Here is a 25,641-nt window from a genome sequence, read left to right as displayed (position 1 = left end):
TCTCCTCAAACACAGAGTTTGACACTTGGATTTTCGATCCTCCAATGTTTCAAGTTTCTCAAGTTAATATGTTGCTGTTGAAGTGTGACCTGTGTCTGTTTTCTTGTTATCAGTTAAGGTGTATTTGTATCATGTCAATTCAAGTTCACTCAGTGTCCATTTTCCAGTGGAAGCCATAGTCAGTTTGCTTGCGTTTTATTATGTCTATGAATACAAATACACGACGTTGCCTCTTACTTGAAAAAAAAAAAGAACTTAAAATCACCTCAAACTCGTGGGCAAGATTGTGGTAATAAGTTGACAAAGCTTGTGTAAAATTGAGCATTCTCCCAAAGTAATGCTGATTTTTTTTTTCCGAAACATAACCCCTTTTATTATTGTATCAACAAAATACATAGTTTAAACATATCTTTTGCATTCTGAATGATCCAACTTGGGAAAAGAGATTTCATTCAACAAAGAAATAGAGTATCTAGCTAAACTATCAACTATTTTGTTCACAGATCTAGAAATATATATAAATTCAACATGCTTGAAAGCTTCCAAATGTCTTATTGATCAAAATATAAATCAATAAAACTATCTGCCATTACAGTTTGCTTCTCTTAGCTATTCTATTTTTGTATCGCAGTTTTTACGTCTAACATGACTAACATAATTTCCCAAGTTTGTCCTCTCTAATTATGTAATTATATTAAGAAAAAGACAAGGGTCAAACCAGACCCCTAACACCAAAGGCTTTGATGACAATTTCATTTAATTAAAAAAACAGGATCCTTGTATATAGGGAAAAAAAAATTGTCATTGTTTTGCATTGAATCTTTCTCAAAAACAAATAAATGAAAATTTGGGTAATCCTTGAATAATAAACTATACCAAATATAACCGCAAGTGTTGGCAGAATTGGTCAAAATCACTACAATAATTACTGGAATTTTGGGTTTAACAGAGTTGTTAATTAGTAACTACAGTTGGGACATCAAACAGAAAGAACCGCCATAGATCGACCAACTTGGAAATTGGAAGACGGAGAACTGATAGTAGATACACAGGTCATGAGGACCGATGGGATCTTGGGTGCCGGAAAGAGAGATGACCGGAGATCCGCCATTAATACTGCTCGGAATAAGCAGAAATGGCTGAGCAGAAAAGAGAAATGGTTGGTGGTTCTTGGGGTTGTACTTCATGCAGTGTACATGTTAAGTATCTTCGATATTTACTTCAAAACCCCTATTGTTCATGGAATGGACCCTGTCCCACCTCGTATCGGTGCCCCAGCTAAGCGCCTTGTTCTTCTGGTTGGTGCGTTGCACTTGCACACAACTTGCTCGACGATTTGACACAATGAAATATATTCAGTTCATGTTTTTTTATTTTTCTTGCATTGAATTGGCCAGTGGGTGATTGCTTTTTCTTTTTTGTTGATAAATTGCAGCCGATGGTTTACGGGCTGATAAGTTTTACGAGCCGGATTCAGAGGGAGGTTACAGAGCTCCATTCTTGAGGAACATTATTAGGAAAAAAGGTCGATGGGGAGTGTCTCATGCTCGTCCTCCAACGGAATCTAGGCCTGGACATGTTGCTATAATTGCCGGGTTTTATGAAGATCCTAGTGCTGTCACTAAAGGTAAGGCTTTTATATATTTCTTGTTTAACCAACTGCCTCTCAACCTCAACAAGCTCAATAATTTCGCAGGTTGGAAGGCAAATCCGGTTGAGTTTGATTCAGTATTTAATCAGAGCCGGCATACATTTTCCTATGGTAGCCCAGATATTGTTCCCATATTCTGTGGGGCCTTGCCCCATAGCACTTGGAATTCATATCCACATGAATTTGAGGATTTTGCAACTGGTGCGTTACAGTTTTAAGTATCCGTTTATATTAAATATATATTACATGCTAGTAGTTTTCACAAGGTTATGTGATTACGAAAATGATATTATGTTTCATTTGGTAGAGAGCCCTGATTTTCTCTCCTTGGAACAATCAGTGTGGCCACCAACTTTTTGGTTCTTGCTAGTCAGTTTACCAAATACCAATTTATCAATTCGATAGTGTTTACATGCAGATGCTTCTTTTTTGGATGAGTGGTCGTTCGATCAATTCCAGAACCTCTTGAATAGCTCCAATAAAGACCCCAAATTGAAGCAGTTACTAGAACAAGACAAACTTGTTGTTTTTCTGCATCTGCTTGGCTGTGATTCCAATGGTCATGCACATAAGCCCTTTTCATCCATCTATCTAAATAATGTTAAAGTGGTTGACAAGATAGCGGAAAAGGTTTACAATCTTGTGCAGGACTACTTCAAAGACAATCAGACCGCATATATATTTACAGCAGATCATGGAATGAGTGACAAAGGTTTGAATGACACTCAATTGTTTTTCTATTTCCTAATGAGTATAATAGACATTTGACCATGTAAACATAGCACAGAAAACAGTTTATATATATGATCATTTGATAAGTACAGTATGCACACAAGTTAAGCTGTTTTCATGATAGAGAAAATCTTCACTTTCTCAGCAAGTGATGTTTGTGTTTAATTACCTGGATCTTTTACTATGTTTGTTCTGTGATTGAGCAACTACAGCGTAATGTAGCATTTTGATTCATAGCAATTTTTGGTACAGGGAGTCATGGAGACGGACACCCAACAAACACGGACACACCTCTTGTGGCATGGGGAGCCGGTGTCGGGAATCCCTTGCCAATTTCCCGCAGTGACCATCACGAAAATACTGCTCGCTTTATTGATGACCATCTGCATGATACAGAAACACCCTCAGAATGGGGACTCAGTGGCATGACGAGGTTGGATGTTAATCAAGCTGACATAGCACCACTGATGGTCGATTACCTTGTCCTCTTCTGAAAGTCCTATCTTTGAAGTGCCTTTCGATCATATCAACTTCTTCTAAAGTCTGACTCTGATATGATCTCTAAAAATTGCAGTCCACTCTTCTTGGTCTGCCATGTCCTGTCAACTCGGTTGGCAATCTGCCTCTTCAGTACATGAATCTGAACAAGGTAGCTGCATTACTATAAGTTCCCTGTCTATTTTGTACGGTACGACTGTGTGATGGATTGGGAGAGATATACTGGTTCTTTGGCACTATTGTGTTCTTTGTATTGAGATCAAATGCAGGTCTTACAATCACTTTTATGTCCAGGCAGAAGAAGTTGAAGCTGTGCTAGCCAATACAAAGCAAATCCTCAATCAGTTCCTTCGAAAGTCACGTATCCTTCCCTATAACTTAGATTTTTTTTTACTTCTAATTTCATTCTGCCTCACTCATCTTACATGTTATTTCCTAATTTTCTTTTTGTTGCACTTCACACCTTTCAGAGTTTTAAATGTCAGTTAACATAGAATCTTATTAAAAGAAAATGTCAGTCAAAATAGAAGTAACTGGTAGAACAATTTTGATTGAAGTAAAACATATATTAGAATTAGGATAAGTTACCAATTCTTAGACCAATAGAGGGGCAAAGTGATAAAATTAATTCCTATTCTGTCATTCCAAACTGCTTCATCAATGTAAAACGGGGATGTGGTGCTTGTCCTGTTTTCACATTCTAAAAATACTAACAACAGTCTTGATTTTTCATTTCATCTTTTGAGCATCCTTGACAAAATATGTAGAGTTAAAGCAGTCGACCTCATTATACATCAAGCCTTTCAAGCCCTTGGCTAGTTATTCATTACTATTGCGTGAAATTGAGCAACTGATTTCTCTCAAAGAGTATGAAACTGCAATGAAACTATCTGAACAGCTTAGGAGCTTGGCACTTCAAGGACTTCACTATTTCCAGACATATGATTGGCTGATGCTGATGACTGTAATCACTCTTGGCTATGTTGGTTGGATGATCTATGTGATACTCCATGTCTTGCAATCTTATACATCCCTACCTGCAAATATTTTTAGCAAGGAGCAAGTACCTAATCCAAGAAGTACAGTTAAGGTACCTGCTTTGCTTTATATGCACGTGCTGTTGTGTATTTCTTTGTGTGTGTTGGTTAGAGGAGGGTTGTAAAGGGAAGGTTCAAAATAAATTATCTGTTTTTTTGGTGTTGAGAGTATGATAGATTAGTAGGAAAAAAGGAGGAGGAAATTGAATAAAAGCATTTATGCATGAAAAGTATTCGTGTTCTGCAAGTTCAAGTAATTTTCTCTATCCAAACTAAAACCAACAAAAATATCTTGACTGTTGATATATGATTTTAATTAGAGGCGGAGATATACAAAGGGTTGTCCGGTTGTTTTGCTACCTCTTTGAGATAGAGTACATCTAGTCACAAATATTGATATGCCAAAATTACACATGTTCCTATATCGTAAAAGATAATTATTTCATAGTTCCAGAAAGTTCAAAGGTGAGACCATAATCAATTTATCTATGCATTGTAAGTGGGAGGAGCAGGTTTTCCACCAAAACTTTAGAAAGTTAAGACTTACTAAGGAAAGAAGTTGAAATCTAAGAGCAAAGTGGGAGTAATGACACCTGATGTTCATTTGGACATATATTCTCTCGTTTTTTTTTTCTTTCAACCCTCAAAGGTTTCTCCTTTCTTCTTTTTCTAAAATGTTCCATGAAAGTCACACCTATCTTGGGGACTATATTTGGTTATATTTTGTCTCTAATCTGCCTGATCTCCAAAGCTATTGAATCCAGTGTTGTCAAAGGCACGCTTAAGCCTGAAACGAGGCACCTCGCTTAATATGCGCTTCACTGTCGTCATCAAGGCTTTAAGACATACAAACCTTGCCAATGAGTGGTTCTTGAAGAGGCGGCACTAAACAATTAATATTTCACTTTATTGATTATTTTTATTTCAGTGTCTTTGTCCATATATTTGTTATTCGTGCTTATAATATTAGTCTTGGACTAAACATATATATTTTATATCCATTTGCGTCTTTTCATTAAAGCCACACTTTATTTGTGCTTTGCGTTTAAAGACCCAACAAACGTTAGAGTTTTTTTGCGCTTTTCTCTTTTGATAACACTGATTGGATCAAGTGTTCATCTGGGACTTCTCATAAGGGAAAATCTTAAAAACTTATATTATCACAGTCCTCTATTGGTGTATTCATGCCTTTTCTTATTATACTATTTTGGCATTTAGAAATTGATGTTATTAGAACACGTGTCATCCTCCCACAAAAATAGGTGGATATTCTTGACAGTCATTCGTAAGGTGATACTAGAAAGAATTGTTATCTGACCAATTGATTCCCAAGCTCTTGCTTATATTCTTTTTCTATGGCAGATACATCTTTTAGGAGGGCTATTGATGGGAGTAGCATGCACTCTTCTGTTGGTTGAAAAATCTCCTCCCCTTTATCACGCATACGTCGTGATGACAATTTTTTTGTGGACACAAATATTTAGTGAATATCAATTTCTCAAGGCATTTTGCAGATTCTTGTGCGGGAGAGTTAATGATTACTATCTTAAACTCATTGCAACTGGTGTTTTTTCCGTGATCATTCTTGAGCTTCTGGTGAGGCTCTATTCCTAGTCTATATATGTTCCTTTATACAGCAGTGGATTTGTTCTTGACTATCTGGATTCTTTAATCATTGTGTGTGGTTACCTTACAGGTGAAGAGCTTCACAGATAGAAAGCTCTATACTTGGTGTTTCTTAACTACAGGGATTTCTGTTCCTTTTTATCTGTATAGATCATTACCTATGAGATCTGGAGTACCATTCTTTGTATGGCTGGCATGTTGGTTTTTGTCGGTTTTTACTCTCATGCCCCCTCAAATTCCAGAAAATACCTTACTTGTGTAAGTAACTTCATATTGAATATCTTAACTTGCAGATCCACTTGTAGTAGGTCGATTGAATTTGATGTACTGAACTTCTGTATGTAGGGTTGCTGGGGCGGTGATAATTATCACAATTGGCATAGTTCTTCGATATGTGGAATCGCATGCTAAAGATAACAGATACTGGGTTAGTCTTGTTGCACAAGACTCGAAGAAACTCAAGTTCCCCTTGCTCTTTCACTTGCAGGTAAGCAATGTCGTTTTTGAGCAATCTTGTCTAAATTATCTTAAGCTTTTACTGAGAGATTTTGGAATTATTTTTTTTTTCGTTGGGAGTAGATCCTTTTGGTTGGCTTGGCATCTCTGATGGTTTGGCTTTCAACTACTCATAGAACAGAGAAGCAGGAATTGTTAGTCCTCCACCAACTGGTGAATTGGTCCATTGCTGGTATTCTTTTTTTTCTTTTATCCATATGCTAGTGTAGCTCAGTCTTAGAATTGTTCTCGGATGTCCTATGAACACAATTAATGTAGCCTTTACACCAATTTATTCCTTCAATTGTTTGTTTTTTGTTAATGCAATGGGATGTTAAACAGTGAATTCAAAGTGGTGAGATTTTACATTTTCTTAATACTTGTTCTAATAAAATGCATGCTATCCAGACTTTGTTAAGTCTGCACAGATTACAAAGAGATTGTAGATCATTTGTGAGTCTGCACAGATTACAAAGAGATTGTAAGACTTCAATGACAACTTCCTTCCATGTGATTTTATGAATAATTACTAGGCTGTATCCTGTCATAAAGAAATAATATCTTTGGTAAACATCTACTAGTTTATGGTAATGTATCAGTGTATCACCTTGTTGCATATCAGACTGTCCTTTGTTACTCTTGCATTCATTTTTCAGGCTCTTTTGGTTCATTTTAATGATTAACTTTTATGAAGCTTTTCCTGTCTAATTTTGTTTCTGTATAAGTATTCCTTTCACTAGTTACTGTTCTTCAGCCTGAAATTTCACATATTTTGTTTTCTTTGTGAACATTTCAACAATCCTTTATTTATCATTTGACTTGTTTCTTTAGGCTTCTCGATGATACTCCCACTCTTTTCAGCTACTGGTCTCTTGTCCAGGCTGACTTCCATTTTCCTTGGCGTTGCACCTCCCTTCCTGCTTCTATCAATCGGGTACCTCCATCATTTTGTTGCTTAGGCTAGGAGTAGATTCAATTTTATAACATTATGAGTCAGAATTTGAAAGCTTTTGAATCTCCTGCAGCTATGAAGCAGTCTTCTATGGTGCTCTCAGTCTTGCACTTATAGCATGGATACTGGCGGAAAATGCTTATCTCCATATAAGCAAGTTCAGATCATCAGCTCCAGTCAAATCCATGGAGGATGATAATAGGTGTCTGGAGTTATCCGATATGAGGATCCCATTAACCTTCGTAAGTTTTATGTTCTGTTTTTTCTTAATGATGTTGTAGTTATGGAAAAAAGAAAGACAGTGACATTGTTTTTAGCCTTGTTAATTTAATACTTTGGGGGTGTATGCATCTAGCTCTGTTGTCTTTGCATATATCCAAATAGTTGTATTGAAGTGTCTTAAATTGCTGATGAAATTTCTTCTTTTTAGATGGTCTTTTTCAATATTGCATTCTTTGGAACTGGTAATTTTGCAAGTATTGCAAGTTTTGAGATCTCTTCTGTGTATCGGTTCATCACTATTTTCAGTGTAAGTGGAACTGAACATCCTTGTTTATGAATCCTTTATTCCTTATTTGCCTTTCATTTGCATATGGTGACATATGGGATTGTTCCTGTTTTTTGCAGCCTTTTCTGATGGCGGCGTTACTTATTTTCAAGTTGTTGATACCATTCATACTTGTCATGTAAGTACAACTTGCAAATTTTCCTTATTAACAGTTTGGATGGAAAACTACTGTAATCCAATGATTGTGGTGGAGTTTCTAGGGCTTGGGGGTTGTTTTTCTCTCTCAAATTCGTCCAAATAAGATGTGAAATTTACTGACCCCTCTTACATATTTAAAATATTGGCTTCACGTATTGCCTGTTGCAGCACTCAACTTTCACCCGTTGAAATGCTCGTCGCAGCCTGGAGCAACTAGAAAATATTGTTGAAGTGTTGCAGCGCCCAAATTTTGACCGCTGCTACGGTGGCTGCTGTTTTCCACGAAAATATCCAAATTATTTCCAACTCCAAATTGTTCTCCACTTGCTTTAATCCACTCCTCCTCATTTCCAAACATCCATATTACTTTCCAAACACAACTTTTGAGTGTTGAACACTCTTGTGGCACCTTAATCGTGTTATTAGTTGTGTTAGCCATAACTAGAGAGTAGAAATCTACAGGGTATTACACCATCTTTCTTTGTTGGGTGGTTGGCTTTCTTCTTGGTATTACCTTGCAGCCTTTACATGTAGAACTGTCTTTTCTTCTAGTATGGATGAAGTTTATTTGGTCATGATTACTGCACTCTTACAAGTTATCAAGTGCATTCCCTGTTTTAAAATAAGTGTTGGCTAATACTATATGGTAAGCTAATTCAAACTCTTAAGATAGTTGTCCTGTCCTATCTTCATTCTGGTGCCAATGGAAACTCTTTGAATCTACCTACATTTACATCATATGTTTGTTGGTCATTTGGGATCCATTAGGTCAAGGTATCCTTATCCTCCTATAAGCTTTAGCATATCTTGTCTAGCCTTATTTGCAGAGCACAAGAACTACCTGATCTTCACTGAGCACAAAGTGCATTATAGGAACCTATATTTATACATCAAGAAGCCTTTAGAATTTTTGGAGACCAAGAAAATTTGTATTTGATATGCAAGTAGAAATATTTTGGAATTCTTGGTCTTGATGAGATCAGTTGTGTACCATGGATGACTTTTATTTTCTGTTGGGCATTAACTGCAGATGTGCATTTAGTGCAATCACTAAATTGGTGCAAGTTCCATTGTTGGGATGCTATTTTCTGGTGATCTTGTGCTCTGATGTAATGACAATCCATTTCTTCTTCCTGGTAAGACTGTCTTATTCCTCCTATGGTGCAATTCTCATATGTTTTTCTACCTATTTTCCATCCAATGTGTCTTGCTTGAAAAAGGTAGGATTCCCAGTACCAATATGTTCTTCTCTGTCAAAATCTTCAACAGCTTTGAATTTTTCTCTTTCATGCTTTTGACTGTTTTATCTCCAGGAACATGATTCTGGGGATTCATCATGGTTAGGATCCATCTTACTTGTTTTCTGATTGGTAATAGGTCCGAAATAAAGGAAGCTGGATGGAAATTGGCAACAGCATTAGCCATTTCGGAATTATGAGTGCTCAAGTTGTGTTTGTCCTTATGCTTTTTGCTGTTACAAATGTATTCACAAAAGACATCCAAGTTAGATCAGCTCAGCAGTTTTCTCGTAAAAAAATGTGATTCATTTGAAGCTTCATCCTTTTCAAGATCCCACATTTCTGGGTTGCAATTTTGCTAGAGTAGCAATTAGTTCACACAAACCATTGTATTGGGCTATGCTCCATGAAGTAGGGTGGCAAAGCATATAGTTCTTGCCAAAACAGAGTGGATATATAGTTGTACCGAATGTATGATGATGAGATGATTAATTCCAAAATGGTGTTGAGCTGATGGATTAGAATTGGTTGTTTCTTGTTACTTTAAATTTTGAGATGTGAAATCATTACTGGAATGGCGGCAGTGAGTTCATGTAATTTTCAGAACTCATTGATCCGACTAATATAAATTTACGGAGCGTTTTCCTCTCTCCCTCCGTTTGTTTGGCAGTGGACAAAATGTATTCTCTCCTTCATCTAGAAAAATGAGCAACTTCTATGGCTCATACAAAAAGAAGTTGAACATTTTTTTTTTCTCAAATCATAAAAATAAATTCCCGGTCCAATGTTATTATATCTTTTAAATTCAATTAATGTTATATATTTCTTGATCAAATACTCTTTTCAAAATTATGGAACATCGTAGTTACTCCAAAAGTAAGTTTTATCGAATCACTTACTCTTTTACAATCCAACTGAATCATTTTCAGCTCATTGGTAAAGGAAAAACAAGAACACAGATATGTTTACGAAGCCAAAAGTCACTCATCTGGTAATTTATGTACATTGGTTAAAAATAAAATAGTGGATTTAAGGCTATTTTGTGTAAATATCTAACTTGAGGCCCAATTTAAACCCGTTCCAAGTCGACTCGACTCATATTATCGCCCAAACAAACCCGTCCTTCAGATCTCTCTCTCCTCTGCAGAAAAATTTGAAGCTGATTCCTCCATTTTCTTCAACAAACGAAAGGTATACGCTCTATTATTTTTCTCCTTCCTTTTACTCTAACCCTATTTTCCCACTGTTTCCAGTAAGAAAAATCAGGAAATTTTTAGTTTCTCATCTCAATTCGTTTCAGTTAAGTCTCAAATTTGGTGGGTCATGCGATGTTTTCTGCATTTTGCTTCCCGTGGTTGTTTTTTGGGGGTTTATGTAGTTTTATTAAAGATATATAAGGTTATCACTTATTTTATTTGCCTTTGAAATACCTTAATTATTGTTTTGATGGGCATTAATCTAGATTGGTTTTAGGGCAACAAGTAATTTGTGATTTGATGGTAAAGATAAATACTCATTGTAATTTGTAAAATTTACAGATTCCATACATTGAATCTAATGCTTATTTCTAGGAAATTGAATGTTGATACTGAAAAATTACAAGTTCAGTGTCCATTAACTTTAAAGTTTGAATTTTGGAAATCTTTTCTCCTCTTTCACATGTGTGTGTATGCTTTTCCATCTCTAACTTTCTCTCGGATTGGAGGAGCAACAAATGGATGCTTTTCTTTCCATAGTTTAGTAATATTGTGATTCATTGCTAATGTTGTTTATTGATTTTTTTCTTTTTACCTTTTCTAGTTTTTCAATCGTGGTCTTTGAAGATGTTACAAAATGTTCAACACCAACTTTTGCAATCGCCGGCACGGCTAGGCCTGCCAACTCCCAGTTCACCTTCTCTACAAAACACAGCTCCTCCTCCTAAGTTCTCCTCGCAAGTGTCGCAACCCAATCAACGGGCAAATATATTAACTACCACTACCACCTCATCAACTCTCCTTCCTCTTCTCCCACCTCTCTCTAGAGCTCAGTCTCTTCTCATTCAAATGGCATCTCTTGGTTCAAGGCTCTTTGAAGTCTCACCTAACCGGTCCCATTGGCTTAGTGCTTTTCGTGGCTCTTTCCCTTCATTTCTGCCTTCTACAGCACCAATTCCACAAGATTCCAGCCCATCATCCTCAAAAGAAATCCTCTCAGTGTTTACTTCTCTTCAGACACAACTGTTTGAAGCAGTTGCTGAACTGCAAGAAATACTTGATCTTCAAGATGAGAAGCAAAAAGTCACCCGTGAAATTAGGTCAAATGATTCTGCAATTCTTGCCTTTGCCAACAAACTCAAAGGAGCTGAGCGTGTTCTTGACAATCTTGTTGATGATTACGCTGACTATCGTCGTCCCAAACGGGCCAAGTTGGAAAACGATACCGAAGAATCTTCAGTAACATCTGTGGCGACTCAGTTGAAATTATCTGACATTTTGTCATATGCTCATAGGATAAGTTACACTACTTTTGCACCACCTGAATTCGGTGGTGGACAGGCTCCTCTCCGGGGAGCTCTCCCACCGGCTCCACAGGATGAGCAATTGCGTGCATCTCAGTTATATATTTTTGCTGATCTTGATGTTGGTTTACCTAAAACAGATGAAGGCAAGGAGAATATTTTGGAGCCACTCATTGAACCTCCGGCAGAAAGTAACGCACTTGCCAATCTATCATCAATTCAGGGCCTTGTCCCTCCAAATATTGTAGTGCCATCTGGTTGGAAACCTGGTATGCCTGTTGAGTTGCCCACTGATCTCCCTCTTCCTCCACCTGGGTGGAAGCCTGGTGATCCAATTGCTCTTCCTCCAGTGGATTCTCGTCCACCTCAAAAGGTTGAGGAGGCACCTGCACGACCAGTACCTCCTCCAGGACTTTCAAGAATGCCCGAACCAATACAAGTTCGACATGTGCAGCTTGATATTGATGATGATAGTAGCGATTATAGTTCTGATGAGGCCAGCTCTGATAGTGAAGATTGATGTGGTGTTAGCTGTTTTGAGTTGCTAATAAAGGTTTAGCATCTGCAGCTTGATATTACTTCTCCTTGCACAAAGCAGTGGTTTTTCTTTTTGCCTCACTATTGGATAACTTCTCTTCCCTCGAACAAGAGGTACCCCTGCTCTCTTCTGTCTGCTTAATTGGGGGGCATTTTAGTTTCAATTTCATGTTCTTTAGCTTTCTCTACCGTGTGTGTTGTTTAGTAACAGGTCTTATGTCAACAAACTCTTCCCTGCTAACTATGTGTCATATTCGTCCCGACAGTGTTTGGAGAGTCAAGATCTAACTGTGAGCTTCTCTTTTTTCATGAAAAATTTTCTTGTTTATACTAGTTAACCTGAAGAGTAAGATCATTATGATATTCCGAGTTTATAGTTGAAGACAAAACAAAATTAATGCATCTCCAACACTGACTCTATCGGGAGTTGACAAGCACCTAAGTGTGTGGCCTAATATTCACTGAAGTGGGATCAAACCTATGAGGTGCCATGTTCAATTCTCAGAGGAGTAAACAAACATTGAGTGATCTCTTCATGTTTATCCCTGGTGAGTTACTTTTTATTGGGTGCTGGTGGAATGTAACAAGTCACCGATGGAATAGTTGATTGTGCTCAAGGTGGTACAGAAATCCGGAAAAATATCTATTGACTTTAGCAGATAGTGAACTTGAAATTCAATTGGACCAGTAGGGATTTCTTTTTGTGATGCCTTTATTTTGATGTTTTAATTTAGGCTTAGGGAGCCCGGAGCCAAGTTTCCCTGCTTCACGTTTGGTTCGCTGCTCTTGGTGGCAATGGTTTCCAACAAGTCATATCAAAATGTCAAACATGGAATTCATGTTTATACAGTCTCAAACTAATTTTCAGTCCGTAGATAATCAATCTAATAGCGCATTTGCTGATTCTGTTTCTCTTGTATATTTACAAGCCATATGGTACATTTCAGCCGTGCATAGACTGAGAATCCTTGTTTTGAGAAACCTGAATCAGTTTGGAAACTCTGGAAGAGTGATTCCAGAGTGGAGATGAGTTTACAGCTAGAAGAAATTGGAATTTATGTTCAGTTAGACTAAGCCATCAATTTTGAAGTGGGGATGCTAAGGCTTACAGTCCCTTCCCATGCCCTGATCCTCCATGTAAATTTATTCCCTTCTAAAATTTATTAAAAGAAATAAAAGATGTGACAGACCATAAATGGATTCTATCATTAGACTTGTACTCAATTCTTTTTACCAATTAAGATTGCAATATGTCACATGTACTTGAATAATAATTTTGGAACTACAAAAATCATAACTCTCAAAAGAAATAAAATTGACCTCTTGCTATATGGTATCCCTGCTGCTACATGCAATCTGCTTGCTCCTGTGGGAAAAGCAAGCCATAGTTTTTTACTCTCCTTTACCTAAGTTAGAAAAATCCCTGTTACAAGATATACTATAATGTACTTGTATATTGGCTTTTGGTGTGGTTAAAAAAAGGACTCAAACAGAAAGGAATCTGAACTTATTTAAGAAAAGGAAAATATTTTGAATTAAGACAATGAAACAAACAAGAGGTGTCAGAGGCTGATTTACAAGTACTCCATTCGGATAAATTCAATAGCTTTTATTTCAATCATATATATGTATTGAAAATTACCATGTAGATTTATATGTTACTATGAATTTAATTATTATTATTATATATTATTTAAATTACATTAAAAATCATAAATTTTGAATTTTGAATTCGACTATTACGTTATATAGCTGTCAATAAGAGAAAACCGTGCATGAGCTGTGAGATAACTGTCACTGCGGAAATGAACGTTTCATTCTCATATGGCAATGGGACCAGCCTCTTCATTTCCCTATCGTCCTATCCCCAACACTCTTTGTCTGTTATCCCTTTGACGTTACTTTCTCCGTTTTAATTTATGTGATATTTTTTTAAAATAATATATTTTTATATTTAACAATAATCTAATTTTAAACCTTTTATTTTACCTTCAAATGAGGCTCCTAAATCCGCCCTCACATAAATTGAATGGAGAAGTTATTTTTTAAAAAAAAAAACTTACATTTTTTGAAACTACATATGTGTAGACAAAAAGAATTGGTAAAATTACAATTTCTAATGGTTAGAAGTATTGAAAAGAAGCTGTGTTTTTCTCCATGTAATAGTATTATTATTTTTTTCCATTTCCTCTCCTTTTTGTCCTTAATTTCAAACAAGTGCAACATTAGTAGATTAAGATTAATAGCAATTAAGAAAAAAGAAGAAATAAGGTTCAATAATAGGTCATTTAAATAAGCTATGAATAAGTTGAAGCTTATGAGCGAAATTAATCTGTAATAATAATAATAAAGTAGCACATTCTTTTTAGGCAGCGCCTACTAGCAAGAGCCACTAATTCGGTGATATGAATTGCTTTTAATGAATCCTACCCCGCAATCTTTAATTTAAACCAGAATAATAGGGGCCCTAACTTTAAATTGGGAGGACAAAACAAAATTACGATTTTTCAAAAAATTCCCTAATTAAGATAGAGGTGACTCTATAAGACTTATTAAAGAAGAAAACGTTTTTTATTTAAATAGACTTATTCTTAGTGTTAGAATCCAGAAAACTTAATTAACGTGAAAGATCATATCTATCACACTATTATTATAAGTGACGGTGACATGTTTTTGCTGAAAAATTATATTGTTTAAAATAGACAAAAAATATATATTTTTTATATTGTCAATGATATATATGTTGGAATGATTAAGAAGGTTGAATAATTAAAGCAGAGAAAATAATAGAAGCAGCATGTGATTAAGGGCGACACATACGGCGCAGACTCCGTTAATTTCTCCTATGTATACTCTGTCCCGTATTTGCTTTGCTTTAATAAAAGAATGAATTAATTTGATGTTCTTTTCAACAAAATTCTGAAATATAGTACAACTCGAAAGTCACAAATCACATGTTTACCAACTTTAATTAGAGCTTAACCCTTTGGATTACATCCTGCTAATGACACGTATCCCTACCCTCACATTAAACCCTCAAATGGTTGGATCTCTTTTGCTCTCACCCTATTTTTTTTAATTTCATTTTTCGATGTTCAATACTCACATTAGAGCTAACTCTTTCAAATTCACGTTGAATAGGGCTCCATTATGGAGTATCGCTTTTTACCATGAATTTTTCTATATCCAAAATTCAAACTTAAAATCTCTAATTAAGAAAGACACAATTCCCTTCACTGCAATACACTTTAAAATTTTACTACTATGATATACTTTATAGTAGGGATAAGATGTTAATGAGTAATCTTGTGGTAGAATTTTTTAATTGCTTTATTGTATTAGTTGGTCCTTGATAATTGCCATGTCATCCAGTCCAAAAAAAACTAAACCCAAAATGCCAAAATGCAGTAAGAGCACCGACGGGTCAATTCAGAGTACCGGGTTTTTACATGTGGACCCATCCCGTGATTGGTGGTTCATGCAACTCATAGGATTCTCTTGCTAAATTTCACATTTCATGTGACAATGTCTTCTCTTTCATTTTTTAAAGTATTTTTTTTATTTCATATTTCTGTTTAATGATGATGACATTTGAATATGCTTAAACCTCAACTTAAAATTACTTTACCAATTTCCTTTCCTTTATCTAAATTCCTTTTTGCCTCATTCACATACAAGAATATCCTTTCATTTTATGTTACCATTTTCTTTCTTTCTCCTTTTTTAGGAAACTTTATACAAAACTTTGGAGCTTAATTTTATTTACCTCAATACTCATAGAAAGATTATACTTAGTCCACTAGAGTGAGGTTTACTCTACTAACAACATTAAATATCTATTTCCCTCGGAAGCCTAATGATCAATGAAGTTATTGAAAATCACGATGTTTCGGATTCAAAATTCAATAGAAACAAAAATTAATAGATGATTCTTCTCATTTGTCCTAACTTAACGATCATAAAGAAAAAAAAACATTGTCTTTTCTTTTAATTTTCACTCATATTTTCAGAGCTCTAATATCATGTTCAATATTTCATAATTTTATTTTTAAAACTCAAACTCAAGATAATATGAGTTAGAATGAATAAATATTTACCGTCCCTTTGAGTTGTTTTTGAATGTACCTAAAAGAAGAATATATAATGAGTTGTAAACAGAAAAGCACTTTGGACTTATGGAAGAAAATGAGAGTAGAACATGTTTCATTAAATATAATTTTTAAAAAATAAAATCATTGAATGAAGAGAAGAAGTGAGAAATATGAAGACCCCATTGAAGCCCTCCAGCTATTTCCCATCCCCACATCTTACCTATTTCCCTCTCCTTTTTGTAGCCATTTTTTTCTAAATCCAAACACTAAGACTGAGCTGAAAAATAGCTTAGCAAAAACACAGAGCAAATGGGTTTAACTCTTCTGCTTTTTATTTTCTTCTCTGTCTTCTTAACTCCTTCTTTATCACAGTACCATTCGCCGCTAAATACTGCTTATTACCGGAGATCATGTCCAAGATTTGAACAAATTATGCAAGAAACCACTACAAACAAACAGATCACTTCACCTACTACCGCCGCCGCCACCCTCCGCCTCTTCTTCCACGACTGCTTCGTCGGCGGCTGCGACGCCTCCGTACTCGTCTCCTCCACTCCTTTCAACAAAGCTGAACGTGACGCAGAAATCAACCTTTCACTCCCCGGCGATGGGTTCGATGTAGTCGTACGCGCCAAAACGGCGCTTGAACTTGCTTGCCCCGGTGTTGTCTCTTGCTCCGACATTCTCGCCTTCGCTGCCCGGAATCTCGTTGTTCAAACCGGAGGCCCGTTTTATCCAGTTAATTTGGGACGTAAAGATTCTTTTATTTCAAAAGCTTCATTGGTTGAAGGAAATCTGCCCCGACCCACAATGTCGATGGATCAAATCATTAACATTTTCGGGTCAAGAGGGTTTTCGGTACAGGAAATGGTAGCATTATCCGGTGCTCACACAATTGGGTTTTCACATTGTAAAGAGTTCAGCTCAAATCTTTACAATTACAACAAAACTTCGCAATATGATCCTTCTTACAACCCCAGATTTGCTCAAGCTTTGAGAAATGCTTGTAATAATTTCCAAAAAGATCCAACATTGTCAGTTTTTAACGATGTAATGAGTCCGAATAAGTTCGACAACAAGTATTACCAGAACTTACCTAAGGGTTTGGGTCTGTTGTCTTCGGACCGGGGTCTGTTTTCAGATCCGAGGACAAGAATTCATGTTGAAGAGTATATTAGAGATCAAGATGCATTTTTTAAGGCGTTTGCTTCAGCAATGCAGAAGCTAAGCGATCATGGTGTTAAAATTGGGAGAAGAGGTGAGATCAGGCACAGATGTGATGCTTTCAACAATTAAACTACTTGATTATGTTACTGTACGTTCTAATTTTGTTGGATTTAATCACTTACAAAATGAAAGTAAAACTTATAATATGTATACAATGTTTTTTACTACCATTTATTTAGATTAGAAAGCTCTTCTTTTGCTCTGCTTCAGTTTTGTTTTAGAACTACTACTACTACTTGTGATTACTGTGTGTTGAGATTCTAAAGTACTTGAGATGCATCTAAGAGGCTGTTTGTTCAATAAGAAATGAAACCGTAAATAAAGTTTGCAACTTTTTCTTCCCTTTGCAGCTAGTTTGAAATATTTCCAGTTTCCTTTTGGAACTAGTGTTGAAAATGTTTGAGTGCTGGATTGTTTTGTTGCTTTATGGTTTGAGAGCAAGTGTTGGAAAAAGTGGAATCGTGTTTTCCGGTCGATGTCTCCTTTATTAGAGTGATTACAGGGGCATTGCCAACTCAAGTTCACCTGGTATCATGCCACTACTAAATGAACAATAACTTAGAGAGAGATACATAACGCGTTTGGAATTGATTCTTGTAGAGGTGTCCAAATCAAATAAATTTTGGTGTTGATTCGATAAATGAGATACATTAGTTTTAACTGTTTTTCTTTTCAAAAAGCAAAATGAAAAGGGATGAGATGTTGAGTCTTTTTACGCGTGTTGAAGTTATGAATTTGATCAATCTCAACTCAAAACTCATGTTGAACTAAAACGTAACTCTGAATGGATTGGGTCACGACTCGTTTGATCTGCTCAAGTTTGACTCTATTCGTCGTTCGTCTTCATTGGCAAGAACATGATGTATGCTACTTCAAAACAAATAGAAGAAGGTATTATATATTTAAAATGTCCTGATTATGCTGACTATAAGATGAGCATAAATGAATGAGAAATTCAGAATTGCCATTTAATTGAGTTACGTCTCCGCCATCTCCGCCCTGTTGTCTGGGTTCTGCTCATCATTAAAACTTTTGTAATGACACTGAAAATCAAGAAATACTTTGACTACGGCATCTTCATGAAATTACAATACTAAACATTGATTTTACTATATTACCCCTAATTAATATAAGTCAAGTAAATTAAATAGTATGAAAAAATGAATAATACTTAGTAATAAAGTAGAATAGGTATAAAATGATAAAGTATCTCTTGAATTTCTAAGTTGGACAAGTAAAAATGGACGTTAATGGGCGACGGGAGTAACAAATTAGGATACATAACTAATTTATCTTCTTAGTCATGTGGGTATGTAAATATATTTACTTCCACTTTTCTAATTTCTCAGTCACTTTTCTATATCAGGATTGTTTTCAACAAGGAATATTTCTGAGTTCTTGCAGTATGGAGCCATGTAACACAAGCACAAGATAAATTTTCAAACAACTAAACCTCTTTTGAAGAAGCAAATTCATTTTGGACGCTGCAGTCCAGTCCATTTCCTATCGACACCATTCATCTGAAATATTTACTTTCGACATGAAACAGAAATTTATCTGTAAAAAGTCACGATAATTGCAACAAATTGGAGATATGAACGCATAACTTGATAAAATATAATGGGTTCAATGCGAAGCACCTTAGCTATTGAACCCATAAAACTTAAATCCTGCATCTACTGCTTACTATATATGCAGATAGAAAATTAGAACATTTGTCTATGGATAAGTAAAGTTCCCACAAAGATCCTAAAGGAGTAAAGGGCATGGAGATATTTCAGAAGGAGAAAGCACAGCACACAGTTGTAAGGTCAATCTTTTAGAGATGAAGATCAACCATCTCACTCTGACAAACATATCAATTGAAGATGTAAGGCATAAATAGGAGGGCCTATTCATTTCGTTCATCAATCAAACCAAGTAATTGAAACGAACAAAATGATATGTGCAGCAATATAATCTGTAATGAGAATCTTTCTAAATTGTCGGCATGTAAAAGTCAGCATTAAGTAAATAAAAGAGAATGGAAGGGCTAAGCAGGGTTCAGAAGTTATACATTAACTTATCCCAGTGTAAAAATGCTTGAGCAATTGTAACTATTGCTCAAGCACTAAAAGCCCAGTGTAAAAATGTTAGTGCAGAAATTGTGACCTTCCCAGTAGCACCACACATCAGAGTAAAGATTGGGCGAATGGTACTCTCTTCGTTCTTGCTTTTACTGTTTGAGCACCAAGATGACAAACAATTACTCTGGAGATCATTACATCCTCTCTGCAGCAACGTCTATTGTAAAGCAGACCTCAAAGAAACATGAGAATGACAATTCTCTCACAACCTCCGCAGTTGCATCAATCAATCAACTCAAACATAAATCCCAAATTACTAGACAGTGGCTGGTGTATGCCACGGACAGTTCATAGACAAACCTCAGGCACACAAGAAAGTGAAAATAGCATTGCTTGAAGAGTATTAGGAGACAATGAGTTCATGTTAAAGACAACCTCTTTTTTTCCAAAAACAAAAACACACTGTTCAGAATATTTTCTTTACACTTCCAACATTATTTACCCAGTCAACTGTCACATGATCTCAGAAGACACGACTGAGGAAAACCAAAACCAAAATCATGCTATCAGCAGCTATGCAAAGAGAACACTGCGCCTAATTACAAGCCATTTCTCAGAAAAAGGAATGAAATAGCATACAATGAAGAAACAGAAACAAACAAGAGCTATGAAGAACTTATCCGTGCCTGACTGATATCATCATCCGAATTAAGCAACTTCTCCCAATCAACTTCCTCCTCCTCTTCATCCTTCTGCCTCAAAACCTCCAATATCTTTCTAACTTTGTCCCTGGTCCTTTCACTTCCCATTTCCTCAACTTGTATCAACAACTCCTCTGCAGCAGCCTCTTTTGCCAACCCTTTAAACCTAAGCCCACCATGACTAAGTCCATACAATGCAGCAAGACAATTCTCACGAGTCGACTCTGAATCAAACTCCCCCTTTCTCAACATGCATACAAAACACTCCACTGCACCGCCATCAAGCATTGCTGCTCTCCCTTCAGAACTCGCTGCCAGGTTACAAAGTATCAACAGAATCCGACCCATCATATGCCCTGTTTTAACCATGCCTAGTAATGCCTGAACCGCCCCAAGTTTCACCAATTTAGCCCTGTTACTTTGAACTAAAGAAAGATGATATAGAGCGAGAGCCGAATCATGCCTAGTTCGTTCCGATTCGGAGCGAAGGGCATGAAGAAGTGGAGGCAGAGCTCCTAATACCCCAATTGCAGTTTTGTTCTGATCATCTAACGCTAAACTGAAAAGTGCACCAGCAACATGTTCCTGTGATTCTTGGAATCCACTTTTCAACACGTCAATCAAAGACGGAACAATTCCAGACCGTAAAATTTTCACCTTGTTTCGATTCTCTAACGACAAATTTACCAATGCCGCTACTGAATTTACTTGTACAGAAACATACCTTGAAGTGATGAGTACACGCAGAGCTGACAGTATACGAGGAGTGCATAACTGGAACCGGGTTTCTTCACGGGTTCGGGTCAATTTTCGAAACGAGATGACAGCTTCTTCTTGTTCAGATATTTGGGAACTCTTCAATTTCACAAGTAGTCCATCTTCTTCAATGGAATTCGGGTTTAGGGTTTCAACGTCAGAGGCCGACGACGAAGAGTAATAAGTGGGTCCACTTCTAGGGGTCACAGATTCCTCCGAACTCGTTGATATGTGACTCGGTACCCGGTTCAACTCCGTTTCCGACTGCATAACCCGGACGCCATTAAATCTTGCAGTATCTTTAGCGAGGTTTTGGGGGTTTCGGGTGGCCTTCAAAGTGAAAACTAGATTTTCAGCTGTGAGGAAATTGATGGGTTTTGGTGGGTCAAGAAAAGAAGAACGGCAAAAATTGAGGATTGTAGACTTGAGAGCCAAGTTAGGGATAACGGTGGAGAAATCGGGTATAGAGCCATCAGGAAGAACAGGGGTAAAAGAAAGTGATTTGCAGGCATGAACACAATGACGCTCAAAAGTATGGCCAGAAGAAACGATTACAGGGTCAGCCATGAGAGAACCAGAAATAGGACATACAAATTCTATAGGAATAGGAGGTTGTTTTGATGGAGACTTGTGAAATGAAATTCTCCATCTTTGCTTGCTAGTACCCATTTCAATGAAAAAAAGTTTCAAGATTCAATCTTTGAGGCTCAAATATGAATGAAAACAAACGTTTGGGTTTATGGAAAAGGTTTCAAAATTCAATTTTGGAGATGAAGCAAAAGTGTACAGCTTCAGGGACAGTTGTTGAAAGCAAACATTATGACAGACTGAGATTTGGAGAGAGGAAGCCGATAGTGAAACAGAAATTTGGAGGATTCAGTACCTGAGAGCTCTGTATTCATATTTTTTTTTCCAACCATTTTTGTTTTTAACTCAAATTGCTCCTATTAAGATTTAGGATTTGGAACATAGTGCAATTGAGTTTTTAAGCAGGATCATTATTGGAGGGTAAATACTTCTTATCTTTAATAAAAAGTGTATAAAATAAGGGTTTGTTTTCGATACGAGACTTTTGAATGTTAAATTTAATTGGATTGCAATATAAATATAACTATTCCAATTACTTAAATAGTGCCTTAAGTTTGAATATAGGTTTCTTTTTTTGTTATTATGTTACTTAAAATAAAGTTGAATTGATTTGCTTGTGATTTTTGTTATTTTGATCAAAGAGTGGCTACTAAACGCAAACTTAAAGGATCGTATAATGACCAGGAATTCATGATATAACATGGACTCTTTTAAGTTATAAATATTGGAAATTCAGAACTTCTCTAACTTGTAATTTACACTTCAATTTTGACAAACTAAAAGAAAAAAGCAGTTATGAATTAGGAACTTTTAAGAACTGATGTGATGGAGGAGAAGCAAATTAAACGTTGACAAAATATGAAAAAAAAAACTATGAACAAAAGTAACTTTTGAACTTTGTTTTTTTAATTTCACTTGTCATGAAAGTTCATATTAAGAGAATATAACATGAAAAAAAGATATTTTTTCTATATATGCTAAAAATAACAAGTAAAAATAAAATTTTATTTTTAAAATAATGAACGACTAATAGTGAATCGGAAGAGTATTTAAGTATTTGAGAAGTCCCGAAGGAGTAATTAAGAGCAATTATTTTATGGGTGAGAGGTAATGCAATTGGTGCAAAGACATGAGAATGAAAGAGAGATATTGGTGTCTTTTATGACTTTTTTTTTTGGTTAATTCTTGATGATTAAAGATAGCACATGAAGTTGCTGCTTTCATAGAAAAAACAGCAATTAAACTTTATGATATTAAAAGTCTAAAAAGTGTTAGCAAAAAAAGCAGTGATATGACACCCTTGCAAGTTGAGTGAAACCTCCAAGAAGAAACAACACTCGTGTAGTCTCATCATTCTTCTTCTTTTTCTTTTTTATTATTAGCATTTACCAAAGGAAAAAGAGCGTAATTTAAAGTTGATATGTCCCTCGTTATGAAAATGATTCATATATATCTTTATCGTTATACAAACGGCTCATATATACCTCTATCATTATAAAATGAGCTCACATATACCCTTCATTTAACGAAACAGAAAAAGTTAATTTTAAATTTATATTTTTGACTTTTAATTTTTTTTTAAATCATTTAGGGATATATAGGATTCTTCTAGCAAAGTTCAAGGTATATTTCAATTTTTTTCATACATAAATTATTTTTTGAATTCATTGATTTTCATTATTTGAGTTTCTTATTCTTATTTTATTTTTTTCTTTCATTCCTTAGTGTAAAGAAAAAAATTTAAAACTATTTTTGTTGTGGCTATATTATAATTTAAAACATTTTTTTTGTCTATATTGTAATTTAATATTTTTATTTGAAGAAAAAAAATTGGTCATCTATAATAAGTTTTACAATAATATTAGTGAAACATAAATAAATTTGACCATCAAAATAATAAATTTAAATTAGTCATTAAAACAAAAAAAAGTCAATAAAAATATGTTTGAGGAGGATTAAATATACCCATATGGGGTTATAGTTTTTTTTTTTTAAAAAAAAAATTAATTTTTTTCATTTCCGTTAGAAGGAAAGGGTATATGTGAGTCATTTGTATATAAGTAGGGGTATATATGAGCCACTTTCATAACGAGGTGTATATCAGCTTTAAATGACAAAGTTGAAGGGTACATCAGACCCTTTTCCCTTTACCAAATACTCCATTCGTTTACTTTTAATTGTCATGTTACGTTTTTTAAAAATCAATTTAATTAATTTTTAAAGTGAAATTAGATTACATTAATTTGATATTTTAAACAAAAAATTTAGATATTCAAGAAACTATACGAAAAGTAGTATAAATTACAATATTTTGCATATCAATATGATGAAAAAATACATTGTAAAATGTTAGTCGAAGTATTTATCGTTTGACTGTAAAAAGAATATAAGAATTAAAAGTAGACGAAGGTAGTAGTAATTATTATTTTTTAAAAAAATAAGAAATAAAACTATTTGATTTAATTCGTTCTCAACAATTATGAAATAAGTAATCATTTTAGGAGGATTCTTTATCAAATGAATGTTTTTATTACATTTGTAGTCTTTGGAATATGAGAACCAATTATATAACATATACATAGAGAATTTAATAACTTTTTCACCAATATTATATATATAATTATTATGTATTAAAAAAACCTACCTCATGAAACAAACTTTCTTTTCTCCCAATTGTATCACCAGTCCTTTTGATTAATCTTCAAAATTAATTTTCTGAGTAAAGTCTCCATCAAGGAAAAAGCCTTCTTAAAGTCTCATTAATTATGTCATCCTACAATTATTAGCAATTAAAGTCCATAAATTCTGGATGGTCCTTAACCCTTTTGTCTTTAATTTGCTTCTAATATATTCACGTAATGTCACAAAATAGTCCTCCCTAATTTTGAAAAGCAAAATGTTCAATCAGTTAACATAACAACCACTCAAATAGAGATATCCTTTTTGACTTTGTCGTGTATCATATTTACAAAATTCTTTACTAATTACTCAATTAATCTATTCTACCACGACAAATGACAATTCATTTTCATAATAATTGTGGGACATTAACCTTTTTCAAACCACCAGCAACTGTATTATTCAATCGACAATTAATTGGTTCCAATTGAAATATTGGTTGAAAATTGACACTTTATTGTGGGATTAGATTTTTGTGTTGGCTTCTCGAGAAAAGTATGACCATAAACTATATTAAGAAAATGAACCTTAAATCTACTTCCTCCATTCACTTTTACGTGACACTTATTCATAAAATAAATTTTCATTTTTATTTGTCACTTTTGACATATGAAGAAAATATAATTCTTTTTTTTTTTTTTTATATTTTCCCCTTAGTATTAAATACTTATTCTCCAAAATATTTTCTAAGATCTAATATTACACATCAATTAATAGGGATAATATGATACAATACTTATATCTATACTTCTTTTCTTAATGAATGTGTCAAGTTAAGTGGCAAGTAAATATAAACGAATGGAGTATTTAACAAAATAAATCTAATAAAATAGTCGTACTAAACTATAAATACGGAACATTTTTAACGTCCTTTGCATGCTCAAGAACTGAGATATATGAAGCATGAATAACCTAATACAATAAGATCTCATATTGCATAGACTAATAATAAAGGTGAATCTAACTTTGATATCATATTAAGAAATTAAATTGTGAAATTAATAACTCAGTATAAAAAATCAATTCATGGCGTGATATAATTATCAAGAAGCATGTAAAGAGACAAAATTGCATTCCCTCAGCTTGCAAAATTTTGTTAAAAATTATATTATTCCTTGAAAATCTATTGCTTAATCAATACTCATGCAATAAAGATTTGTTATGCTATAGAGCCAGTAAATAAGTACATCTATAAAACTTTACGCAGGTTGCTTATACTTGATAATTTATTAGCCTTAACTGGCTCGCATTTGCTTCATGAAATATATAATAATTACTTAGCTACCAATTTATTTTGATTAAAGGTAATAATAACTAATTTAGCCTTGACATCTGGAACAAAATATTTATTAGTAATATTAATCTGATCTACCATATCCGAATATCATAATATTTGACAATTAATAGTATTTCTTTTTTATTATGGGTGTTGTGGTCCTTTACACCAAGCTAAAAATTAAAGTAGATATAGATATAACATTATAAATAATATACGAGAGAGCATTTATGCTTTAGAAGAAACTTTATAAAAGCAAAGGAATTTCCACTTTACAAATGGGCA

General features: G+C 34.7%; 4 protein-coding genes across 5 annotated transcripts; 3 read left to right on the top strand and 1 right to left on the bottom strand.

The window, feature by feature from the left end:
* The first annotated feature begins 841 nt into the window (after nucleotides 1–841).
* On the top strand, nucleotides 842–9,424 carry LOC125847858 (uncharacterized). The gene is made up of 18 exons (XM_049527570.1): nucleotides 842–1,302; nucleotides 1,436–1,627; nucleotides 1,697–1,852; nucleotides 2,070–2,363; nucleotides 2,636–2,853; nucleotides 2,958–3,032; nucleotides 3,176–3,242; nucleotides 3,649–3,971; nucleotides 5,281–5,514; nucleotides 5,615–5,802; nucleotides 5,890–6,031; nucleotides 6,124–6,232; nucleotides 6,871–6,973; nucleotides 7,065–7,233; nucleotides 7,422–7,520; nucleotides 7,619–7,677; nucleotides 8,728–8,833; nucleotides 9,075–9,424. Exons 1-18 carry the CDS (start codon nucleotides 1,056–1,058, stop codon nucleotides 9,237–9,239), a joined length of 2,946 nt encoding a protein of 981 aa, XP_049383527.1. The 5' UTR covers nucleotides 842–1,055; the 3' UTR covers nucleotides 9,240–9,424.
* A 608-nt stretch (nucleotides 9,425–10,032) lies between these two features.
* Nucleotides 10,033–12,335, top strand: LOC125848493 (mediator of RNA polymerase II transcription subunit 4). 2 transcript variants are annotated; one of them, XR_007444525.1, is made up of 3 exons: nucleotides 10,033–10,126; nucleotides 10,736–12,086; nucleotides 12,239–12,335. XR_007444525.1 is itself a non-coding variant. In XM_049528368.1 (2 exons), exon 2 carries the CDS (start codon nucleotides 10,759–10,761, stop codon nucleotides 11,953–11,955), a length of 1,197 nt encoding a protein of 398 aa, XP_049384325.1. In that variant the 5' UTR covers nucleotides 10,033–10,126; nucleotides 10,736–10,758; the 3' UTR covers nucleotides 11,956–12,335. The 2 variants fall into 2 exon arrangements, 1 of the variants encoding a protein (XP_049384325.1); XM_049528368.1 differs by having other exon boundaries at nucleotides 10,736–12,335.
* Nucleotides 12,336–16,134: 3,799 nt separating this feature from the next.
* On the top strand, nucleotides 16,135–17,618 carry LOC125848619 (peroxidase 63-like). The gene has a single exon (XM_049528511.1). The coding sequence runs from the start codon at nucleotides 16,373–16,375 to the stop codon at nucleotides 17,357–17,359; it is 987 nt and encodes a 328-aa protein (XP_049384468.1). The 5' UTR covers nucleotides 16,135–16,372; the 3' UTR covers nucleotides 17,360–17,618.
* A 2,106-nt stretch (nucleotides 17,619–19,724) lies between these two features.
* Nucleotides 19,725–21,813, bottom strand: LOC125848618 (U-box domain-containing protein 40). Its single transcript, XM_049528510.1, has one exon. It carries the CDS (start codon nucleotides 21,480–21,482, stop codon nucleotides 20,022–20,024), a length of 1,461 nt encoding a protein of 486 aa, XP_049384467.1. The 5' UTR covers nucleotides 21,483–21,813; the 3' UTR covers nucleotides 19,725–20,021.
* Between the last annotated feature and the right edge of the window lie 3,828 nt (nucleotides 21,814–25,641).

This window comes from Solanum stenotomum, chromosome 12, assembly GCF_019186545.1.
Source record: "Solanum stenotomum isolate F172 chromosome 12, ASM1918654v1, whole genome shotgun sequence".
NCBI lineage: Eukaryota > Viridiplantae > Streptophyta > Magnoliopsida > Solanales > Solanaceae > Solanum > Solanum stenotomum.
This window is presented reverse-complemented; position numbering and strand designations above follow the sequence as displayed.